General features: G+C 33.9%; 1 protein-coding gene across 17 annotated transcripts in view; it reads left to right on the top strand.

Moving 5' to 3' along the window:
• The window catches only part of LOC119641713 (protein lap4), a 309554-nt gene that overhangs the window by 128948 nt on the left and 164532 nt on the right, over nucleotides 1–16074 (top strand). For 13 of the 17 annotated variants that reach the window (XR_005247877.1, XM_038040526.1, XM_038040525.1 and 10 more), the window contains 3 exons: nucleotides 3934–5979; nucleotides 10097–10220; nucleotides 14824–15223. Coding sequence is in view for 16 of the 17 variants with exons in the window: in XM_038040526.1 (XP_037896454.1) it covers nucleotides 3934–5979; nucleotides 10097–10220; nucleotides 14824–15223 (2570 nt within the window). In the remaining variant the exon portion in view is untranslated. The remainder of the gene's footprint in view (nucleotides 1–3933; nucleotides 5980–10096; nucleotides 10221–14823; nucleotides 15224–16074) is intronic. The other 4 variants (XM_038040516.1, XM_038040521.1, XM_038040518.1 and 1 more) reach the window with 4 other exon arrangements.

Here is a 16074-nt window from a genome sequence, read left to right as displayed (position 1 = left end):
TCTTTTTTTTTTTTTTTTCCAATACGCCCAGTCCCTTAGGGATATCCCTATATGTGTAATAAAGTGATTGTCAGAAAGAAGGAAAGAAAAGCGAAGAGAAAGAAAGTGACAGTGGTCCAGTGGTTGCGTGCCCATATGATAAGTGTTACGCATTTGTTGGCAACTTTTTTCAATATTTATGTTTCATTATATTATCAGGTATGACTACCATCCGTATCATAGTCATCTGGAAAATATTTTTTGCACACCCTTCTGGAACCATTTTGGCTTTGAGTTTCGACTTTTTTTAGTTTAAGTTGTGGTGCGATTTTTTTAATGCCTAGAATATCCGACAAAATGGGTTTGACACCATCTATAAAAAATGCCACCATTTTTTTCAATATTTCTCCAAAAATTTTTCGGCGATGATGTTTTTTCACTTTATCAACCTCAATGTCTCAAAGATTACGTCCTATACGTTGAATACAAGAAAACAACTTGGACAAGCGGATACTCGAGCTTATATCGATTCAGATACTGCTTCTGACTCGATCAGAGTAATAAAAGGCGCTGTATAGGGAGCGTTTCGACCCTAGCCATCTTCGATAGCGTGCGTCCTTGGACCAAAACATGTCAGTGTGCCAAATTTCATTGAAATATATCAAAAATGATGACGTAAAGGTTAAACACAAGAACGTAAAACGAACAGAGGGATAGCCAAGCCTAAGCTGATTCAGAAAGCGATTCTAAATCGAACGACATAATCAAGGGTGTGTTTCTTTCAAGTTTTTCTGGGTGTCGCATACATCCACAGAAACCTAATATAACTTAGCACTATACGTTGTGTAAAAACAACAACAATTAGATTTTAAAAAAAATATCAAAATCGAAAAATTTCAAAAATTGTAGCTTGTGTGGTTGAACGTAACAAAACAAGATAGACGGGCAGGGCTAAATCGACTGAGACCCGATTGGCATAATAAAAGGTGAATCTATATCGAGTCGCGCTGGGTGTTACGTACATCCGCACAAGCTTAATGTGAGCCACAGGTGTTGTGGGGTATAAAAGGGGAATAATTAAGATGCCTTGTCATTAATAGTGGAAAACAAAGAAAAAGAATTATGGTGTTAGGTTACTTGTGTCGTAGACACTAAAAGTCCACTCAATATTTATTGCGAGATGTTCAACTAATTCCTGGCACTTTTTGATTGTAGTGTGTACAACTATTTTTTTTTTTTTTGTTTTCCTTTAAAGTAAAACTCATCAAAACAAAACAATTGCAAGCGAATAATACACTAATGCATTTATAAATATGTAAAAGAAGAAAAAGAAAGAAAAAACTATATTTAACAATGAATAAGAACAACTTCAAGGATCCTATTTCAATACTATTCGCTCTTTGCACAAAGCATTTATATCCACTTTCAACGGTTTCTAATTTGACACTAAAAACTAAACTTAGAAGAAATGGAAATAAGGTTATATAACATATTTTTCTTAGTGGTTTAAAAACAATAAGAAGAAGAAAAACCAATCTCAGATATCCCTCCCTATTTACAAGCATATAAATATATCTTTTGAAGGCAATATTTTTCCACCTATATAATGTATATATATATTAAAGGAAAAGGAAACGGAGAAGAAGTCTTAACGGTCCAAATATAAAACACAAAAAATCTCTGCATTTTGTTGTAGTTGTTTATAATATATGTACACGTAAATACGTACATGCATAAATACATACATACATACACACACATACACACATAGAATTCTTTACATTGTTATAAGCCTTTATATTCAATTTTAATAAACAGTTATTCGATGTTAAATACTTTGCATTTTCATTGAGATATCCTTCCTGAGTCAACTTTCGGGGCTAAATTAAATCAAAAAAAAAATTGAAGTAATTATTATTAATTCGAATAGCTTAGTTATGAGTCGACCGTGACACCTGTTAAAATGCAATGTCAATGCTTTGCAAAATTTATTTGGAAATAAGAGAATTGTATCATACCTTACTTTGCCTATAGACAAATTTTATAATTTTCACTTAAATTAGTTACGAATTATTTCGTAAATACACTCATTACTTTTTCTAACAACTTGAACATAAATGCTTATTATATCACATCACTCAATATGTTTCCTGAGCAACGCCGTCATTCAAACGCACTTATAATGCCACTTAATAATCGTTATTGATCGTTTGTCCCTTTTTGAGATAGTCGATCAATATCAATCGCCAAGTGCATTCCAAAATATGGACCATCTTAGCGCGGCTATTGCCTGCTTGATTGCTTTCGCCGTTTGCTGTCTCCTCGGCTGATTGCCAATTTGACTCTGGAATGCAATAACGGTGCCGCGTTGTAACCATTTTCACCTATCGCAGGAATGAATTTTTTTGAACGAATTGCCAAATCCGTGCGGTCAGAGTGTTCAGTAACATTGGTGACCATATGATTTTGTTTGAAAGTAATAAAGCGTTCGCAACAGACGAGATTCGTCATAAGGTTTTTCAAGGAAATCCTGATTGTGAATGACGGTCTTTCTGATTAAAAAGCAAAATTTAATCAACCCACGAAATTTAGACTTTTCCACTGCTTTGAAAATTACAAAACTGAGATCATTAAAACCAATCTGACTTGTAATTTAATTGTGAAAATGTTACAAAGCTTTCACACATTTACACATTTGAAGGTTCGTATTACCCAGAAATCATAAAAATCGGTCATCACTGTTGCCATGTATTTACCTGAACGAGGATGTGTGATATACTCCACAGGGCTTTCTTTCGAAGCTTTTTTATTTTCGCAGTATAGCTTATGAAATCTTGTGAACATCACTCGTAGAAGCTGCAATGGGGCTTTTATGTGCAGCGTGTATAGAAATTTTCTGCAGGTTGCCTACCTACATACATATCCATTTATTCAAAAATATGATGAGCTTCTGTTCGCTCGACTGAAACCAACGCTTAACAGATACATTCAAATTTAAATTAAGAGAAATCCGCTAACATATCTGCCGAAGGAAGGTATTGCTGATTCCAAGTTCCAACTATCGAACCCAAAAAAAAAAAAAAAACAAAAAAACTTATTTAGTTTCGTTACCAGCGACTATGCATCCATTTTGTGTGGTTAAATAAACAAGCAACAAATGTGTTTAGAAAGAAAATTTTTAGATTATTTTGAATTTAGAAAACATATTTGAGGTTTATTTTTCCCTTGTAATTTCATTACAAATTATTTGTTGTCCTTCACCTAATCATAATGATTTGCTGCTTAAGAACTGCAGTTCATTTTTCTATTTTCATTATTTTCACTCATTGTGTCCTGTGTGTGTGCATTCGAGTATTTATAATTTGATTTTTACATCTGTTAGTTCTGGTTTTTTTTTTTTTTTGCTTTTTTTTGCAAGAATTGTGCAATGGCTTATCTATGAATAGTAAGCCGTTAGAACTGCTTTACGTTGTTTTTTTTTTGCGCTTAGAAAACGGTTTCAAGAGCTGCCACCGGAAAAAGTTGCACAAATATTGACTTTGTCGACATTGAAAACCTCTTAGAAAACAGTTGACTTTTGTTTCACCTTTTCTTCAAACCATTTCGCATTCAGAGTATTCATTCATCACAATCATGACACAATGTCGTTTTCCCTAACCTCTAATCAATCAGCCGGCACCCAATACACTTTACTTTTATATTCTTCTTTTTCTACTTCACAAACCACTTGAACAACTCAAATCACTTGTTAAAGCGTCTCTTGTGTTCTTTAATGTGTGTTTTATTTTTTCGTTCGTTTTTTTTTTTTTTTTTTACTTTTTATATTTATAATAATAACATCTGAAATAAATTAATCTCAATTTAATACACTATTCTGTTTTACTCATATTTATATATATATATAAAATTTTTAAAACAACAATTAATGGATTTTTAAATGAAATCACTGATAAGGAGTTAAAACGTAATGAGGTTATAGCCAAACGTCCAGTTAATAAAAAATACGAATATGAAGATACCTGTGCGATTCAAAAGATACCAAAGAAAGAAAGCCATGAGAAGACGAACGATAATTTAAAAATACAGCCAGTTTATATAATTGATGATGAATACAATGATGATGATGATGATGATGATGATGATGATGATGATGATGATCAAGGTAATTTTTCATCCGAAACGTTTCGAGCTGATACTCACTCGAGACCGCATTACGGGAGCGACTCCGAAAGCGAATCAAGCAAAGCTAAAGTACAAACGGCCTCTGGATTTAGCACGCCCGATATTTCTTCCTATGGAGGCCAGCATCGCAAATCTGTTAGTTTCGATTTAAGCGGCGATGAACGTTCCAAATCCGATTACGAATATTCTACACGTTGTTACGATTCAGAACATGAATATAAAACGAAATCACGTAACCGATTACCTCGAAAGGGTATTTTACGTTCATCGAGTCCATCCCCAAGTAATAATGCTACTTTGGAAAAAATACGACCTGACAAATTACCTTCTATAGTGCCTGCAGTAGCCAGAATCCGAGAAATTGATTCTCCTCCTATTCAATATACCACATCAAGGTCAACGTCATCGAGTGCCAGTAGCGGCGGTTATCGTAGTCCGCCGCCGGAACCCGAGAAAATTCTGGTTTCAAGCGAAATTGAAAGAGAAAATCCATTCCGTCAGGCATTTTTGGATAAAAGCCAAAATGACGATGAATATACAGAAATAGCGAAAGCCATTTCAAAACTGAGGGCATTTAATAAAAGTCCAAAATCAAGCTGGAAATCCAATGAAGATCTTTTATCATCCGAGCGCGTTAGTGATCGCGAGACTCCGAACACAGTTATAAGTCAACAATCAAAATCAACCGAAAATCTTTTGACCACATTGAAAAAGCCAAAAGCACCGCCACCCATTTTACCAAAACCTAAAGTTAAGACGGCCGATTTAATGCGTAATTTCGCGTTGGACTCATTCCAAAATGCTGATGTAGGTCATGGTGACTTTGCTGTTTTTGAACACGATCCAAATACGAATACTATACACGAAGTTTCGAACCAAACTGCATCAAGTTCGACTGCCGCTGTGAGTCCGAAGTTGCCAGTCCGCGTTAAAATGCCACGAAGTCCTGTCAGGCCGCGCGAAAGTCCACCACCGCCACCAATTAATTATGCTACCATGCCCAAAATATTGCCCACGACCTCAATCATTGGATTACAGGAGGGGCCGGAATATTTAGAAGTGCTTCCACCATTGCCCGCAACGCCATCTCTGCGCGCATCCCACACACTAGAAGAGATTCCACCCTCTCAACGAAGGCCATCCGATTTTATCCATGAAAATTCACCAGATAATATTTTAGTAAGTGAAGATGAACATCGAAATATTTTACTTAAGGAAAATCAATTGCGAAATCAGTTACGCAAGCCGAGCAGCAAATCGACATATACACAACTTACGACTGAAATGGGAGCGCCAAAACAGCCGGCACCACCGATACCCGGCAAGAGCTTCAAAGATTCGGTAAATTCCTTGATATATTTTAGAGATGGTCAAAATTTACCGTTGCCGCTTGCACTAAACCCAAAAGCCCAATCCTACCTTCCTTCGTCAAACTCTCTTAAATGTGAAAATCATTCAATTTGTGATAGTAATCTTGTACGTTCAAGTCCTTCAACTAACCAAGATTCTATCTTTTCTCATGCTGACCAGACGCGTTTGGATTTACCCTTGCCTTCGGCAGCAAAAGTCATAACCCCAGTTCAAGAACTCTTTTCACCCACTCAAATATTTCCCACAGCTAAAATTCTACCTGTGCAATATGCCAATCTTCCTAAACCTCAACATCCAATAACCACTTATCCCTCCTTTACAATGGAACAGGGTTCTGCGTTGCTGCCCAGGGTCGTTCACGCTGGAACATCCATTGCCGGAACGGAACTAGCGTATAATGAACAACATCAAACGCCTAAGTTGCAATGCCGGCAGCAGCGTACAGTGGTGAGTGAATCTAATGTGAGCTCACATTTAGTTGCTCAACAACAACATTCACCAATTGCTGTTAAAACATCCGCCGTGACTAGCAATGCAAGTGATAGGTCCACAAATCATTTTACCATACCATGTTATAATAATCTCAATAACTCTAAGAAAGCTACATTGGTCATACCCTGCTCTCATCCCTCAAATAGTAGTTCATTAATAACACCCACTCAATTAGTATCGACCCTTAATGCCGCTACTTATTACGAAACTGCCGAAGAAATTTATTCGACAATCGATGAAGAAGCTTTTTATAGTAATGTATCCTTTTTTGATTCGAAACATAGTAGTGATACTTCTTTGAATTGTCGCTCCACTGCGTCACCTTTACCGCCACCACCACCACTGCCACCTAAATCTTCATTTAAGACTCAAAAGTTATCTGGATCGCCAAATTCAACTCAAAGTGTAAAAATGCTAAAATTACGCTCACAGTCCCAACCACTGTTAAATTCGTTAGATCGAAGAGATTTGCCGGCTTCAGCTCTTACGCCTAGCGGCAAAGAGACGACGGTTTAAGTGCAATTCTACGTGACTAAGTGATCCTTATACGATATTATGAAAGGAATACCAATCGATTTATATTAAAATAATGTACCATTGAAAGTTCATTTCTTTCCAGTTTCGGAATTAATCTTTTATTGCAATTTTAATTGAACTCTAAGCTTAAGTATGAATGAAAGGGCAATAAATGAATTCTCCATTCCTGCAGTATCTCTGGCATCTGTTGGTGTATAAAATAGATTTTACCCCAAATTTTTTGCACAACATGTCGTTTTACTTTATTAAAAACATTTTGTGGGTTTCCGGTTTCAAGCGTACTTTGCATACGTATGTGTTTAAAAAAAAAAAAAAAAAAAAAATATTGTTTACATTGAACACTTTTTCGAGTAATAATGTTGACCTTTTCGAATATATATATATATATGTCGTTTAGCCCAAGTTCAGATTCCAGGTTCAGCGCCCAGCGCGCGATGATATCTTTTTTATCTTCGTCTTTTTTGTTTTTTTTTTGTTTTCTCTCCTCTTATTATTGCAGTCTAATTTATTCCTATAATTTAGCCAGTCTTCAGTAATATAATTTCATATTTTTTATACATGCTTCGTAAAAAGTTTTAATATTCCTTAAATTTACTTTAAGTTATAAAATTAATTTAAATTTATTCTTTACTTTAAGAAGATATATGTAAATGTGAATAACGTATTCACCTTCATTTTATTGCTTACACGCGTACAGCAGAAACATGTTTTGTGTGTGTGTGTGTGCGCGCGCGCGATTGTGTGCTTTTGTATCACTCCTCATGAGGTGTAACGAATGAATGCTGGGTTTCAACATAAATGCGAGCATTCACTAGGAAATTTAATAAAAATATATAAAGCAAATGTCTCTGCTGTGTGCGTTCTTTGATTACCTTTCCTTTAACATTTTTCTTTGCAAAAAAAAAAAAAAAAAAACAAAAAAAAAAGTATTTAAATATTTTTCTACAATAAATGTAAAATCAGTTTTGTTATTAAATAAAATGAGAAACATAAGCGCTTTTGTTGTTTTGATTGCTGTTTGTATCATCTTCCTACAATGAAAATTTCTCTCTCTCTCTCTCTCTCTCTCTGACAGGAAAGAAAAATTGTGTACATTTTCTGCCCTACTCACTCATGTATTAAGGTTTTTTTTATTAATTGGTTGGAAAGCATATATGCCAACAAAAAAAAAAATTCTTTATGTCAATCATTATATTTGTTTTTTCCTTTATCTCCGCGTGTTTGTCAGTTATCAAGTTGAGAAGACTATTAATTACATTAGTGTCCATGTTTAAGCTTGTTATAGTAGTTAACTGGTAGTCAAAGTTTAAATTTAAAAGGCTTTTAACTTTCTCTTTATGTTGAAGTTTAACCAGCCAATTACCTACTTCGCTGTTCATTTTAGATTAGGTAGACTTTGCTCTTTGTGAACATATTCATCTACGTTAATTAGCAATTAAAAAAGAAAGAAAGACTTAAGTGCAAGTTAATAGTTAAGTTTAAAGTTAATAGCGAGTTTAGATTTTATTAATAGAATTGAATTTTAGTTCAACTTTAACCAGTTAACTGTGTCGACCTCTTTACCGATAAGCGATTATATTTCTCCAAAACAGAATGAAGTGAATAACATGAAATTAGAAACGACGAAAGTACATCATTAGGCCAGATACACTTATAAAACAATAAAATTTTATTAGGAAAATTCGACAAGGACTAAGGGACGGATCATAACTTATATGTTCGTCATACATAGTTAACTGGTTAACTGTTTAATGAACTATCAAATAGGGCAATAGTTAACGGAAGACATCCTAAGTTAATTTTAAACTAACTCAACTTTTAAGATTCCAGCTAAGTTATCTCAAATCCCAGTTGAATTTTTATTAACCTCAAGTTTGACCCCAATTATTAATTGCAGTTAAGTAAAATTTTCTCATTAATATAATTAAAGTCACGTTAGATGTTAATTTAATTAACTGTGTATTTAGTTATCAAATAATTGCTACTAAGTTTAATTGGAACCATCTATTGTCAAATTAAAATTAGTTAACATGAGTAAACCCAAGCCCTCGAACTAGGTGTCAGTTAGATTCATTCTTAACTTAGATTTCAATTCACTTTACTACTACAAGACTTGCCTTACATGCCTGCAGTTAATTTAACTGAGTTGAGTAGTGCTGTTAATTACAGTAACCGTTACGATAACAATTTTTATTAAATAGTTATTATACGTTAGACCTCAGTAAAGTTAATGGCTCAGTTAAATTTCTCAAGAACTTAACCCCTCCCCTAAGTCACGTATACTTTAATTTCCATGCCGTAAGTTACTTAACTCCTAGGACGAATTTTACGAGCTCCAAACTTGTATGAGTCTTACATATTGGAGGTTCGAAAACACCTTTCAAATAAAAGTTTGACCGAAATCAATTTTAATTAGAATTTTTTCCGCTGTTATTTTCAAAATTTAGTTTAAAAAGTCAAAGGACGACGCCCTGCCTCTCCCTCTTTTGATGATTGTATTACATTCAAATATGAAATTTTTTTTAGTCTTACCTCCTAAAGAATTATTTATATAAAATTGAATTTTTTTCGCGGGTATCTGTTCTACCTCCTTGGTTATCGATAACCATTACGCTTATATAGGTTTTTGTTTTACTTATTCCAATGAGCATAAATCATTAATGATTCGATTAAATGAGTTATATGCAATTAAACGGAAATTATTCTAAAACTAAAAATTCCCAGAAAGCTTTTTTCTCGAAATTGCAGCTTGTTGATTTTTGTTTCCCAATATAAGACTCTAGGAGGTATTCCACCTTTTTTTTTTTTTTTTTTTTTTTTTTTTTTTTTCTTTAAGAGAAGTGAATTTTTAAAATAATGAAGTGATTGTTATGGAAGCTCCCAAGCAACTGTTAGGCGATGCCTTTACTTCATTTACAACAGCAGACTTTTTTTTTTCTTGAAATACGAACAGCAATAGTAAAAGATAAGATATAATAGAAGTGCTCCTCACTTGGTGTAAAGATAATGAAAAACATTTAATGCAAATATAATAAGCAACACTGATGTGACGGTATACTATGACTAACAGAGAGTATTGCTATCGCTCGCAGGTGAGGTGAATGTATACCATCTCTAATAGAAAATAAGAAAAGATAGCAGAAGTAGGTTAACTGATATCGTATTATATATATATATGAACCATGTTTTTATCATGAATATTGCGTTCAACTGTGGTACCATCTAGTTGTGAAATGTTCATAATACTACAGTAGTCTCTGCTTAGTTCCATTCGTACATATATAATGTATTATATATATTGTTATAACACTTTTCGATTGTATTACGCAGCTAGCGATTGAATCAATTTGTATTTGCATTTATCAACTCCCACGGTGTACAGACACGAGTATCTTTTCTATTTGTTTCTCTATACTCGTGTTTTGTAATACTCATGTTTGGTTTTATAATGAAATAATCTCAAATATTGTCTATTGTAAATCTCTAATGAATTTTACTTTCATGTATACATAATAAATTTTGAATCTTTTTATAGGTGTCCCCATCGGAAATGGAAACAGTAACAATGACTCGAACAAAGTTACCGAAATCAGTATCGGATAAAAAGCGATTTTTCGAATCTGCCATGGAAGAGCAACACAAGCCCGCACAAAAAACAGGTAATCTTTAGGTTTTTCTTTCTAATATTTATTATAAAATAGAAACAAAGCGTTGCATGGTTAGTAAACTATTTGTTCGAATTACAAATGTTTTTACAGAAACTTAAACTTTCTTCAAACAAAGTGTTTCTTCCTTATTAATTATTAGTTATATATATGATGTTTATACGAGGTGTGTTCAAAAAAAAAAGGCGATTTTTCAAATTTCGTGCGCTATGTACCTTACATTTATCAATTTTCTTCTTCTTTTTTTTTTTTTGATGATATATATTAGTTTGGGGAAAAAGAAATCCATTATTTTTTCGGTAGATGGCTGCACTGATAGATTTCTTGTAAAGTATCGATCAAACAATTTCAGATTTATGCTCGTTGGAAAGATGACATTTCGCAGTAAAAAAAATTCTTTTGCTGTTTTTTGTTTGGTGCATTCAGTTGTGAGTTACAGCGTGTTAAAAATGGATGTGAACAAAGAGAAAATTCGGTACATTTTACAGTTTTTCTTTGACAAAGGCGAAAATGCAAGCCAGGCGGCTAAAATTGTGAATGGTGTTTATGGTTCCGATACTGTAACAGCCAATTATGTGCAATTTTGGTTTCGTAGATTCCGTACAGGAATTTTTGATGTTAAAGATGCACTTCGCACAGGTAGGCCGGTCGTCGAAAATGTCCATAAAATCGGAGAAATGATCGAAGTTGACCGGCATGTTAGCAGTAGTAACATCGCCCAGGAGCTAAAAATCGACCATAAAACAGTTTTAAACCATTTACACAAAGCTGGATTCAAAAAGAAGCTCGATGTTTGGGTGCCACACCAATTAACAGAAAAAAACATGATGGATCCATCTGCGAAGCCTTGGCCAAACGGAATGAGATAGACCCATTTCTTAAACGGATGGTGACTGGAGATGAGAAATGGATCACATACGATAACCCTGTGCGAAAACGATCGTGGTCAAAGAGCGGTGAAGCACCTCAAACGGCCAGGAAGGTTTTGCTATGCATTTGGTGGGACTGGAAGGGGATTATTTATTATGAGTTGCTTCCATATGGCCAAACGCTAAATTCTGATCTCTACTGTCAACAACTGGACCGTTTGAAGATAGCGATTGACTAGAAACGGCCAGAATTGGCCAACAGGAGAGGTGTCGTGTTCCACCAGGACAACGCTAGGCCACACACATCTACAGTGACACGCCAGAAACTTCGGGAGCTTGGTTGGGAAGTTTTAATGCATCCGCCATACAGTCCGAACTTGGCACCAAGCGATTATCATCTTTTTCTTGCATTGCAAAATTTCTTTAATGATAAAAAATTGGCATCTAGGGAGGATTGTGAAAATCGACTACTAGAGTTTTTTTGCAAATAGAGACCAGGACTTCTATGAGAGAGGCATTTTGAAGTTACCTTTAAAATGGCAACAAATCATACAACAAAACGGTGCATATTTGACCCAAATCGGACAATCCGAAGCATGTTAAATAAAGTCCTGAAGTTCATATAAAAATAATGGATTTCTTTTTCCCCACACTAATATGTCCGCAACGTATGTTGACATTATGAGCCATTTTGTATTTTTAGTTTGTTTTTCACAGAAACAAAGGTTTCACGCGTTTTGGTGTGTTTGACGATCTTTTGCTATCGAAAAAATGGATCAAAAATTTATATTCAATCTTATGTGGAAAATAAAACGAAGTGCACCATCCCACTTGGTATTTGGCGTGCCTGCTCGGAGCAAAAAAAAAAAATGTTTATAAGTGGTATAAGTACTTCACAGGAGAATGTTGAAGCAACGAAGCAAATTATTGCGGAGAAGTTGTCGTGGGTGTCGGCATATCGGTTCACCCATGCCATGCAGATTTCTCTGTTATCAACCGTGCGCAATTTGTTCCGAAATTGCTAAATTTTGGTCAACAAAATCGCTGCATGAGCATCGTCTGGGAACTGTTGAATAACATCAGCGACGACCAAGATTTGCTCAACTGGTGGCAAAACATAGATATATGGTTATGATGCCGAAACTAAAGTGCGATTGTCGCAGTGCAAGCGCGCAGAAGAGCGAAAACCGAAGAAAGGACCCCAAGTTTGCTCAAATGTGAAGGTCTTGGTCACAGATTTCTTCGGTTACATTCGCGTGGGGCATCGTGGGTTCTTGCCAGAAGGTCGTACGGTCAGTAAAGAATATTAGCTTGAAGCTATGGGCAGTCATGGATTTCACATCATGATAATGCTCCAGCTCGTATGTCATTGTAATTTTTTGGCCAAAAACAACACCATAATCATGCTTCAGCCATCGCATTCATTGGAGTTGGGTCCCTGGGAGTTTTTCCGGTTGCCTAAACTGAAAGGATGGAGATTTTCAACGATTGAGGAAACAAAGGTCGCATCGCTGAAAGAGTGCATATGAGAAGTGTTTCGAGGAATAGGAAAGACGCTATTTCTAGTGTATTTACTTATTATATTTAAGGGGACAAAATAAATATTGATGAATAAATAAATATTTTCCGAGAAATATGAAAAGTCATCTTTTTTTTTGAACACACCTTCAATATATGTGCGATATTTTTGGACTTAGTATAGAATGTTTATTATATTCGTGGCAGAGATTGATTCTATTAGCTTCATCAACTGTTTTTAGCAGATAGCGATATGTTACGCTTATGAAATATATATTGTTGGTGACTGTACGTCTCGTGCAATCTCTTATATATGATTCGGAGATTCCATATAAAAAGTATTTTATTGTAGTGTTCGATGAAAGTCGTAAAGCAGGCCATCGCTGTTCCTCAATGTGATACCGCTTCTGCCACATCTACGAAGCACTTTGTCCTTTTATATGTTGCGAAAGAACAAGGAAATCGCAAAAATACTTAGCATGCTCGTATGCAAACAAGAGACTTTCTCATATGACTTGCATAAAAATAAATTTTATTAAATTAACACTTTTAACTAATATTTAATGATTAGTATAATGATTAGTCAACTAATATTTAATGATTATATAAACTTTCGAGTGCTAATTTTGATATATAGTGCTTTAAGATGGTAAATTTAAACGATTCGTGACTACACGGATATAACTTTTTTAATATTTACAGTCGAGAGGCTGGTGGAATATTTATTTTCTCAAAACGTTAGGAGCGCTTAAGCTTTACTCAGCAAATAGTTTATATGTATTTGTAATTACTATTAAATTTTGAACCGATGTAGTCATGTTTGTTTGTACCTCGGTACATCTGTCCGCTTAGCTGTGATTTAATAAAAAATAAAGTCAAATATTTTAGGATTAACTCGCTTAGATGATCATCGTCATTTAGGAAACCAGCGGTTATTTTCGTTTATTTATTTATTGCTTATCATTTTAGGGTACAAAACAGCAAAAATTAGCCTTGCTTTTTGTTGTTGTTAAATATGATATAGATAGTGCGATTATCGGAAATTGGAAGAAGTGCGATTATTATACACGATTATAAGATACCATACCTATACATATAAAGTAGACATGAAAAATGCTGTGAACTGCGATACTTTTACCAAAGAATTCATCTGTAACACGCAAGGTTTGGAAAACTTTTATTTGGAAATTGAAGACGTCGAAACAGACGATTGATTGCATTCTTAGAATCGGATATAAAAATGAAGCGATAAACATTATTAAATTTGCCACAAAGAACTGAAAAGGGATTAAATAGTGTAAAGAGTTAACAATATATAAGGACTGAGACACTAACTTAGTCCCCTTTTTGGTATCCCATGTTGTGTGTTTATGGGTTAATTTCCTTATAAGTCCCCGCAATTTCATTTACTAAGCACTCATCCAACTGGATTGCCTGTAATTCGACTTCGCCGAAGAAAAGACTTAATTCACTTGAATTCTTTATCTTTTATCCGGACAACCTTTAATTATCACGACTTACACTTAAACTTAAAAAGATTTTCAGTCTCCTTTACTCGCTCCTATTGTTATAATTTACACTCACTCATCAATTAGTATTTTAGTTAATATTTTTTATCAAGACATGTTATATTTACCGAGTGCGAGTTCTTGTCGGTCGACAAAAGACAGATCGGTTACCGATCTCTCATTCGAAATCATCTTAGATCCAACCATACCACATTCGAGTCTAAAAACTGATTTTGGACTCCATATAGCATTGATAATTAGGCGCCCAAACTATTAACACATACTCAAGAACGGACTTGACCGCACTTATGAATAATCTTTTCGTTATATAAGGATCATCGAACTCCTTCGACCACTGCATAATGAAGTGCAGCAAACTATTCGCTTCATTAACTGCAAATTCCATACGTAGATTAAAACTAATTTTGTTATCAGAAGGGACACCTACGTCAAGAACTGAAGAGATTTCTTCCATCAAACCGTTTAAGTTTTGCTTATTTATATCTATAGTGAATACTTTAAATTTTTATTTCTTTTTTTTCAATATTATTATTATTTTTAATAATAGATGGGCTTTTGCAAAAGGCCAATAAGAACGTTTATGGAAAAATTTTTAATGTCATTTCTCTAATATTGGGATTGTTTTCTCTTTTTCGTTTTCCTTTTCTTTCTCTTTCTTTGTTTTTTTTTTTACTTAAATAGAAAAAGTTTTTTCGTTCTTGTCCAAGGATGAAATAGAAAAGCTGAGACAAGAGGAAGAACGTAAAATAGCAACATTATGTCGCGATAAGGAATCCCGATTATTCGATAGTACCAATAATGAAAAAACTGACAAGCAAACAAGCGACGATGAAAGCAACTATGTTCGTCAAAGTATTGTTCACGATGACGACGATGATGACGATGACAATGGCGGTGTTGATGATGTTGGTTATGTAAATGAGGACGAAATAGATGTGCGTCAGCGGAAACATAATGGCAGTTATAATGATAATGAACGAGTTGTGGAGGAAGATGGTAACATTGTAAGCAGTACTGTTCAAGTTTTGCGTGAAACTTATATCGATCATCAGTGCACAGGTGATGAAGCCGAAGATATAAGGTAAGTTCTAATACAATTTATAATGAAATATATATCATGTCATATAACACTGTTTTCTCTTATGCTCTATGTTATGGTTAAAGTTTTTAATAATTATTTTATTTAAAGTTTATTTTTTTATTTTCCTTTATACACATTTCAATATATATATTATTTTATTATTTATTAATATTATTTATGTTCATCTCTAAACACCTAATGTTGCTCAATTTACTTACTTATATACAATTTTCTTTCTTTTTTTTTTTTTTTTGATTTCAACAATTTTCGATTGTTTTGAATGGAAAGAAAAATAAAAAAAAAAGAAATTGTTTTTTTTTTTTGCTGGTGTTTGTGTTTCATTAGATATTCTTGCCTTATAGTTATTATTTTTCCTTTCTTTTTTTTTTCAACTAAAAATTAATCCGTTTGCTTTTTTTTGCTTATGAGAAAATCTTCTAAAACAAATGCAATGCTCTTATATAGAACAGTGCTGAAGATTGTCGCTTATTTGCTGCTTAAGTTTCGCAATTGTTTTAAAATATGTATGTTTACCTCTCTTTCATTTTTTGTCTGGTTGGTTTGCTTAAGGGTTATTTTTGCTTCACATACATGCATAAATATTTTTCTATTTTATCCTTTTCACTTTTATTATAATAATTTTTATTTTTTTTTCTTGTTTCATATCTTGAGGACATTAACTTTGGCTAAAATCAAGTTTCACTCTGGTATATTGTTTATTTTTTCATTTTTCACTATCATGCTTACCACTATACCATTATCAACGTCACTGCTACTACTTCGCCACTATATCTATTTTATCTTCGTCTTTGTGTGTGTGTGTCTGCACGTTTGGGCGTATGCTCCCCTAA

Source organism: Glossina fuscipes, unplaced genomic scaffold, assembly GCF_014805625.2.
Source record: "Glossina fuscipes isolate IAEA_lab_2018 unplaced genomic scaffold, Yale_Gfus_2 174, whole genome shotgun sequence".
Classification (NCBI taxonomy): domain Eukaryota; kingdom Metazoa; phylum Arthropoda; class Insecta; order Diptera; family Glossinidae; genus Glossina; species Glossina fuscipes.
Note: the sequence above shows the minus strand (reverse complement) of the source record. Positions and strands in the feature narration are given on the sequence as shown.